Source organism: Rhineura floridana, chromosome 8 (assembly GCF_030035675.1).
Source record: "Rhineura floridana isolate rRhiFlo1 chromosome 8, rRhiFlo1.hap2, whole genome shotgun sequence".
In the NCBI taxonomy this organism is placed as follows: domain Eukaryota; kingdom Metazoa; phylum Chordata; class Lepidosauria; order Squamata; family Rhineuridae; genus Rhineura; species Rhineura floridana.
In genome coordinates, this window is record NC_084487.1 from 86,679,488 (window position 1) to 86,689,257 (window position 9,770).

Below are 9,770 nucleotides of genomic sequence, written 5' to 3' on the forward strand. Positions count from 1 at the left end.
CTCCCCCTCCTCTCCCTTTCCCTCCCCCCCAATTAAAACTAAGAAGGCATTTTAAATGGAGAACGCTTTTAAATTGAGCATTTTAAATGGAGAACTATTGTTAAAGGTAATATCCATATGTGAACAGTTCAGTTACTTTATGAACTCTTACTATACATAGCAAATGTTTTCCTACATTCTGTTTAAATAACCTCTAAAGCAGGTATATTTAAAATTACCAGGGAGAGGGGGGGAAGTAGAACCAGAGCAAGACATTACAAGTTGATATAGGAAATATCCCCCCATATTTGTTATAGTTTATCTGTACCTCTGTGAACATTTCTCAAGATTATGTATAAAATCTGGAATAAATAATAGCCATTATCATCATTATGAGAACGTATATTGCACCCTCCATCCTGAAGGAGTCCAGGGCACCAAACATAAACATAGCCGCAGAGGTATTATGGTTTGTGTGATTAAATGCTGTGCTTCACGCTGTGATCTCACAGATAGCCAAGAACAAACTGGACAAAATAGTACACCAAGCAATACTCAAAAGCTCTTTGTGTACTTTCATTTAATGTGGTCTCACAAAAAACTTAATGAAAACACAAATGCAAATTTTTGTGGTACCCCTTCTTTCTTGCATTGACCTGGATTTTTTCCATGTCATGAACTCTTGCAATCTTCCAGACCCACAGTTGCCTTCAAAGCTGCACTTTCTAGTGAGATCCCAGTAATAACTGTAACAAGCGTTGTAAGAAGCCTCTTTTAAAAAGTACCCACAATTAGTTCTGGGGGAGGGGTGGAAATTGCTGAAAAAGGTGCTTACATTAGTGCTATTGGGGGGAAAAGGTTATTCCTCTAGTAAAGGATTCACAACACTGTGGTAAAATATATTTACCAACATGTACCACTCTGAGCCCACATTTAGACATGCAAATACAAATGCCTTTATTCTGAAACTTGCACATGGAAGCTAACTAGGGGAGTTCAAAAATTCTGGTGCAGTTAAAAAATGTTGGTGCAGTTATTAAAACAAATTTTGTTTAAAAAGGGACTGTTCCACCACAGATTAAACATGTGAAGACAAATTATAGTTTGTTTTTCTGTCTACCAAAGAAACCAGTTTCTTAGCTTGCAAACTTCAAACTTTTTTTAAAAAAAGTAACGCAGATAAGCTATCTGGTTCTCCAAAATATTAGAGTGCCTTGTATTTGTTTTCATTCATAGTTGAGGGGCCAACTTACAAACAAAAATGTTAATAAATATATGCAGTATTATTATAAGACCCAATTCAATACTTTGTTGACTTCATGCAATTAAAAACTTCTGGAAGTGACTGTTATATAGCTTTGTACTGAAGTACTTTAATGCAAAATACTTTGTGACATAATATACTGTGAAAGACTGTAGTGTGGGTAATGATGCTAGTGTAATCATAAAAATGCCAATATTCTAGCTCTGAGGTTAACAAAAAAACTATTATAAGTCTATTGTTGTATATGTGTGTGTTACATATCATTCCAATAGCAGCAGGGGCAAGAGGATCTAATATTTTGCCAAAACACTCTAACTGCAGTATTAAAAACAAGTAAAACCAAGTTGCAAATATTTTCATTTCACCATATCAGGACTGACTCAACCAAAACTTTCTATGTATGTTTTTGTTCAAATCAAATGCTAACCAAGCTTCTGAAACATCTTTCTTAGACATTTAATGGATAGTGCATACTATATTGTTCTGTGCAAACCTCTAAGAAATGCTAATGTGACCCTCCAAAATCATATCTAGAGATTAAAAATATCAAACCAAGACACATCAGCATATTTTGCAAAATTACAGTTCACAGCACTGGAGGGTGGAGGGGAATTGTACCTTTCTGGAGTGTTTTACCAATACAAATATTAAAGTAAACCCTGTTTATGCTATGGACGTGAGCCATTCTGCGTAAAACATGCACTTCAATTTTTCAATATAAGAATTTTAAAATTCACAAGTAGAAAAAAATAGTGATGGCTCTCAAAAATTTTTGCATTTCCTTTTGGTAAATGCTTTATGTGCAGAGCAGATGTCAGTATAGCAAAATTAGTTTTACAGTAAAGGTAGTTTGAACGTGAAGCAGATTTTGTTACATTAACTTAGAAGCAATAAAGGATCTTCTAGCTCATAAAAAGGAATAGAGATGGTCTGGCTTTCCCCAGAGACCAAGTCATAAGGAGCATCTGGAAGCTCCATGAAGTTGTTTATCTTCAGCATCTGATCGGATATAGCAGGAATTATTAGAAAAATCCTCCTCTTCTATACTATTGAAATCCTGGGGGACGTACAACATCCCTGGGTAGTTCCTACTCACCAAGTCACTTGTTGTTTTAAGTGAGATCTTCCTAAATGCTGTCAGATGCATATGAGAAAACTTCAAATACTTGAAAAGTTTAAAGTCCAAGGATTCTATAGCAATTTTCCAGCTTTTCATCATCACAGCATGAAGATTCTGATGGGAAGAGTCAGGAGTGATAATAAGCAGCAATCCATTTTATACAAGAGGTTCATGAGTCTTTTTGCAACATATCCATTGTTGATAGGGTGAAGAGAAGTAAGAAAGGAGAAGGGAGAAGACCACAACATGGAACAATTATCCAGGCAGGAAATCAATAGGATTTTTTAGCTGTTTCAAAAAAGCATCTATGGCATCTTGTGCAAGCTGAAGAGGTTGCCGAATCTGAAGATTTAAGAAGTCACATTTGTAGATGCTCTGGAAAAAGAAACACAGATGCAACTGTATACTCTCATGGCACAAGTTTGGTACATTAAAACCATGCATTTGAAGCAGGGTTGTACCCTGATCAGATAAATATTTTGATCACAAGGATTTTATTTTTAATTTTTTGTCACTTTTCATCACAAAAAAGATAAAGCAGTTTCCAAAAACAAATGTAACATTTAAATTGAAACAACTGAAATAGAAACAGTAAAATGGAATAAAAAATTCTATAGTTTCAAAACAAACTCTACTGAATTGGATACCATTAACATTTAAAAATCCATAGATCAGAGCTGACCAGAGCCACCATAAGCTTGGGCAAATAAAAATGTCTTGCGGGTGTTGACAAAAGCTCAAAGATGTAATTGTCTGTGCCACTAGGGGAACTGTCTGTGCTCCATAACCAGGATGTTATTACTAAGAAGACCCTATTTGGGCAGGATGAGGACAGAAGGGACAGACAACAATCAGGGCCTCCTTTGCTGATCTCAGGGTCTGGGCAGCTTGGTATGAGCAGAAGTGCTGTCTCAAATACCTTACTCCCAAGTCTTCTGGGGCTTTTTTCTTCCACACATGCACCTTAAATTGGGCTCAATAATATATAGGCAGCCATTGCAGATCCCCCCAAACAGGTGTTTTAAGACTATGCACTCGAGTGCCAGTCAGCACTCTATAGCAGCAGCATTCTACCCCAGGTGCAATTTCTGGATTATCTTCAAGAAGAGTTCTCTGTAGGGTGCATTACAGTAGTTGAGTAATCTATCAATTAAACAGGCATATGTGTAAAATAATTCAGCAAACAGCATATTTTGTTCTTAAATAATACACATGTGCCATAGACATCTTAGAAGGGACATTCCCTCCTATGCAAGAGAAAAAGGGAAGCAACTTAAAATGGTGCTTGTCATATGCTGTTTTTCTAAGCACGTGCACCAATATTAAATATTATTACTAATTCTAAACAAGATGACTGCTGCCTGATGGGAAGTGCTAACTTCTAAAAAAATTAATTAGTCTAACCAGTGAAAAACTGCAGCCCCAATTTTGAAGCATAAATTAATGAAATTATATTTTTATTATAATACCGACCTATGAAACGTAAAGGATATTGCAAAATGCATAACAAAAAATAATAAAGTAGGTCACACATTAACAAATAGTGTATCTTAAATTAACCGATATATACATGAAAAAAATAAAGAATACCCTAGCAGCTATCTTTCATACAAAACATTGTTTTAAAAACATTTCAGGAAGTAAAATATGTTTTAACCTTTTATTCACAACACATTTTGGACACCGTTACACATTTCTTAGCCACATTAGCTTCACCTGGAATTTTTAACATCTGCTAATGTTTTTTTTCTATTTTAGTCAAGGGGCTCAGAAGAGCTCAGCTCTGGATGCTTCACATTCTTAGTGAAGAATCCACTGAAGCCAGTGGCAAAATTGTTGTCTCTAATGGACTGCACTGTTTTATTGCTAGTTTTACTTTTTATGATATTCTGTTTATCCAGCAGCAGTGTGTTTAAATAAACACAAACTCAACACCATGGGTTGTACCTGACTGAGGTTAATCTCAGCGTAGACCCACTGAAATAAATGGATTTTAGTCAATGGGTCTACTCCAAGTATGACATAGCTGGATGCAATCCTAGTGCACACTGCTAGTAACTAACTGAATACTGTTTGGCATGATAAGGATTTCATAATCTATTCCTGAGACAGATTGTAGTGACAAATATTTCATACCTCAACAGCTGGAACAACGTCAATGCCCACGGTCAAAAATTGTTCAAACTTCAAAAATGGATTAAAACAGCTGCCAACATCAAGTAATTCCTGAAGGATGTATTAATATAAATGGAGAGGAATTCAATTTGTAAATGAAATGTTTTAGGAATAACAGTGTGAATCTTTTAGAATTTGCAATTCTGTCTGAAGTAGGAAACATGTCGTAACAGTTATATGATTGGTGACTGCCCCCCTTCCCATCAGACTTGGATGGAAATAAGTCAAGACATTTCCCAAGAAGGCCAAAACTCACCCCCCCATTCCTGCTCCTCTCCCTAATTTCATTCAAAGGGTACTTCAAAGTGCTTCAGCTATTGAGAGGGAAGAAAGGAGGTGGTTGTTCTCAGCCCATTTTTGTAAGATTTTTTTTGGGGGGGAGAGGCTCCACAGGGCCCCAAAAGTAGCAAGACCATAATAACTTTCTCTACGATATAGGTCCTGATGCCTCTTGGGAAATGCATGTTTGCTGATTCCGGCAAACTTTGCTTATAATGCACAAGAAAGTTCAGTAACTGACAGTTAAATTTTGATTGTTGAGACATAAAGGTTTCCTCAGGTGTCATGTGGGCATACAGCAGTCATGTAATGCATCACATGACCAGCACACATTTAAAAAGCAAATATCCCAACAGTTTACATGCTGTCTTATTTCACCTGTCAAAATTTAGCATCTGCATATAGTTCTTTACTGTACCTTATCAGCTATATCTGTTCTTCAGTATTAATACTTGGCCCTTTAGGGAAAGTGCTATATAATGTTGATACTTACTCTTAGTGTAAGAACTTACAACACTTCATATATATTACTTCAAATGCTTTCAAGAATCCTGTAAGGGTAGTATTATTGCCATATTATTCCTGAAGCTGAGAGACACAGCATTCACTTAAGCCCAAGCAAGGTCATGGTTGAGCCAAGATTTTTTTTATTTAAAAAAAATGGTGTTGTAAAACAAGTTTTGAAGGAAATGGGGTATACATAAAATAAGTCAATGCTTTTAGCTACATATCACCAGATTTTAGCTATTACCTCTCCACAGGCCAACTCTGACATGTGGGTGGGTGTTGCCCACCTGTCAATCACACTTGTTATGATGTCTGGTGATAGCTTCAAAGGGCTTGCTCTCAGCACTGATCAACAATGAGAGTGAACTCCTTTGAAGGCACTGACAGAGCACCTTCAAAAGACCTCTTTGAAGTCCATTTGCAATTTGCAATTGGTAGTGCCTACAAACCCTGCTTTGCTGCATCTTTACCTACCCACATTTGATAAAATATAAGATGTCAGTTGCAGGGTAGATGGGCATGGCTTAATAAAAATGGTCTCCTGGACTAAATGGGAGGCCTGCTAGACCTAATTAGGCCGACAACCTGGAGGTTTCCCACTGCTATATTATAATCAGAGCGAGAATATCTGTACTGCATTTTCCAAGTTTGAATATAATTGATTATTTGTTAAATCCTATTATTCCTATGTTAACACAAACCAAAATGTGTTTGAGGAACATAAGAAGCTGCCTTATAGTGAGCCAGACTACAAGTCCATCTAGCTCAGTATTGTCTACACTGACTGACAGCGGCTCTCCAGGATTTCAGGCAGTGTGTCTTTCCCAGCCCCACCTGGAGATGATGGGATTGAACTTGGGATCTTCTCCATGCAAAGCAAATGCACTACAACTGACAGCCCTTCCAAGATGTTCTTTTGTGACTCAGTTTAAATCCTGTGCAAAATGTCACACTTGCATTGTATGAAGGACCACACTACTAATTTATACCAGTTTAAGCCATCATGGCTTTGTCCAAAGAACTATGGGCAAGACCACCACTTTAAGGATCTCATGGTGAGACAGAATGACAGCTCAACATGAGTCTTTAGTACATATGCCCTATCAATGGGCATGATCAGGCCAAAGTTAAGCATTTAAGTCCCAGTGACTTTAATGGAAACATTAGAGCACACAGTCACGCTTAACTCCTCCACTCAAGTCAATGGGATTTTAAAAGTCTGAACTGCTAAATTCATACAGCACACACAAATATGAACTCCCTCCCTGCAACCACACCTGATCTCTAAGAACACTTACTCATCCATTATAGAACTGTGGTTTGAATTTTCTTCTAATTTGGGAGCTGGGTGAACACTCATGGTTTGAATACCTGGAGTAGCAAGAACTGCTCTTTTCTCATCTTTTCCCAGTACTTTTTGTTTTCCCCCATTTTAAAAATATTCCCATGACACACTTTAAAAAAAAAAGGGCAAAGACAACTCAGAGAAGTTTTCACTCATTTTCCAAAGGTATCTTCTTATCAGTATATTTAAAAGAACAATTACTCCTCATTTAGGGAGAATTTTTTAAAGTAACCAACCTTTAACCAACACACATAAGATTAAACAAATAGCTTTTCACCAAATGTTAATCAAAGTAATGTGAAGTAGTACATTGGTACTATTTGTCTAGGACCACCCAGTTCATTTAATATCCCAAGCAATTCAGTTTCTTTCTCTCCTGCTTGTCCTACCTCTTCTGTCTTATTAGCAACGTTTTCCGCACCAAGTTGCTGTTTACATCCCCACAGGGCTCCCCTTCAACTGTATTCCCTGATTCATCTGTTAACTAGAATACGCAATTGAAATGGTTGATTCTGAAAACTAAGTGCTTTAATTTGATGGCATAGGTAGAGCCCAAGGAATTCATATTTCTACATTGCTTTATAGATGGATCTACAAGAGTCTGTAAATTCCAGTATTGCTAGGTTCATCTGCTCTAGAGATTGGAATGAGCCTTTTGTGTAACTGAAATAAACAACTAAGATCTCTTCCAATCTCCACATGTCTAGCAATGCAGTCTTAATCCACATTTCCACTTAGTACAAGGCATGTGGCTTGAAAACAAAGATTGGAAGCAAAAAAATCAACAAAATTGGGGGGATTTCCATTTATAGGTCTTTGACTGGTACACATTTTGCCTTCATTAATTGCTTAAATGCAATGACTGTTACAAATATCAAGAACACAATAATAGAACCCTGAAAGCAATTATAAACAGTCTAAGAAATGCACATTCCATGCAAGTTTAATTTTGTAATCTGTTCTCCAGTAGAGGTCTGGACTGCAAGTTTATGGCCAAAGCCCACATTCTCATTAGAACACGCTTTAGACCACTTACCTGCAGCACCATTCAGTGTGTCCCTCTCCTTTTATTATTATTATTATTATCCGCAATTTATTAGACGCCTATCTGGCAGGTAGAATCCTGTCACTCTAGGCGACGTACAATAAAAGAATAATACATAACCAAAAACAAATACAAAACAGTCAAATAAATTAAATAGAGGATCAAAATAAACCATAAACCGAATTCACAGCATTAACTACACAGCTAAACAAATTTCTCCTCTTGCCTACTCGAAAAGCCAGGTCTTCATCTGCTTCCGAAAGCACAAGAGTGAAGGTGCTAGGTTTTAGCCCAATGATTATCTGCCAGGTTCTTCATTGCCTCAACATATTCACAGAGAGTTTCTTCGTTTTCACAACGCTCACGCCAGATTATGTCGAAGTCTCCCACTAAACACATACACACAAAAAGAATGGGAGAGTGTTCATCAAAACCCAGAGTCCAGGTCATTGTAGAAGCACTGCAGTGAAGGAAGAGAGTTAAATAAATGCAGATACTTAATAAACAGAAATAATAGAAACCAACCAGAAGTTTGGTTTTCTATTTGGATAAAGAAATAGAGTTTGGATCTTCAGTTGTATAGAAAGGTATGAAATATTTCATTCCATTTGAGGAGCCCTCTTGCATTGGCTGCCTGTATGTTTCCGAGCTCAATTCAAGGTGCTGGTTTTAACCTATAAAGCCTTACATGGCTTAGGACCACAATACCTGATGGAACTCTCCCGACATGAACCCACCTGTACACAATGCTCAACATCCAAGGCCCTCTTCCGGGTGCCTACTTTGAGGGAAGCTGGGAGTCTGGCAACAAGGGAGAGGGCCTTCTCAGTGGTGGCCCCCAAATTATAGAATGATCTTTCTGATGAGGTATGCCTGGCACCAACACTGTTATCTTTTTGGCACCAGGTCAAGACTTTCTTCTTTCCCAGGCATTTTAGCATGTCTTTTTAAATTGTGTTTTTAAATTGTTTTTTGTGTTTTAAAATCTGTATATTTGTTTTTATTGTTTTTAATTGCTGTAAACTGCCCAGAGAGCTTTGGCTATGGGGCGGTATATAAATTTAATTAAGGTTTGTTGAAATGTGAAAGAAAAAAGCCCTAATATATGCATTTATGGAGTAAAAGAGATATTGTCCCTTCCCCCAGGCACACACAGAAAAGACTATTCATTGCTCAAGAGCAGATAATGGAGTTAAAGTTATTATACCTTTTGAAATACAAAAGATTCTTTCAAAAGTTGTTTGAAAGCCTTGTCCACAATATTTCTAAGCAGTTCTGTTGAAGATATATACCAGGCATATTAACTTTTGACTGCTTTAAGAAAGTTATTCACTACACTAGATTACAGCTACTTCAGGTTTTTCCCATTACTTACTCTACACAGTAACCTACCCACAGAATTCTACGCATTCACAGAATGTGTGTTGCCGGACTCACTTGAGGACTGGAGCATCCTTTAGTAGCACAGCTTAAATGAGAGGCCTGGTAAAGCACTTCCTTTGTTATACTACTTCCCTTTCAAGCTCATGCTAGAGAAGCCACACACATCTTGTGCATCAATTCCGCCGTGGTGAAGAAACCTAGAGCCAGAAGTCATCCTTTCTTTCCCTCTCTTCTACGTCTGATAAAGGGCCTTCACTACCCTAACAGAAAATTTTGCTTGTTTTTCTAGCTCAGCAGAAAAGCTATAATATCAGATTACTAATAAGACTAACTGTTTACTGTCCAAGATTGAGGTTTACTCTAACCACTATTTCCTGAACCTTCTAAACTATGCTGATGACACTGGAAAGCTGTACAATCTCTTCTGAATTATTGATTTATGTTCTTTGACCAGTTCATGTCTAGTAGTCATTTAGTGTTGCACCAAATGGAAAGCTACCAGTCTGCAAAATATTGGCAGGCACAGCCTATTTTTTTATGTAAAAACACATTTAACTCTAGAAGACACCTAGTATTAAGCACTCATTTTATATATTCTCCCCACTATCAGCCATTATCCAACATTTTTTTGCTTGTACTTCCTTAACCTCTTCCTCACTGTAAGTACAGCATT

General features: G+C 37.2%; 1 protein-coding gene across 1 annotated transcript; it reads right to left on the bottom strand.

Annotated features, from left to right (window-relative positions):
* Positions 1–541: 541 nt before the first annotated feature.
* BMT2 (base methyltransferase of 25S rRNA 2 homolog) lies at positions 542–8,028 on the bottom strand (the record flags this gene model as incomplete). Its single annotated transcript, XM_061582750.1, is given in 4 exon segments — positions 542–2,225; positions 2,227–2,738; positions 4,500–4,589; positions 7,945–8,028. Coding segments are annotated over 4 exon segments (792 nt in total), but the record flags the coding sequence as incomplete, so codon positions are not given.
* Between the last annotated feature and the right edge of the window lie 1,742 nt (positions 8,029–9,770).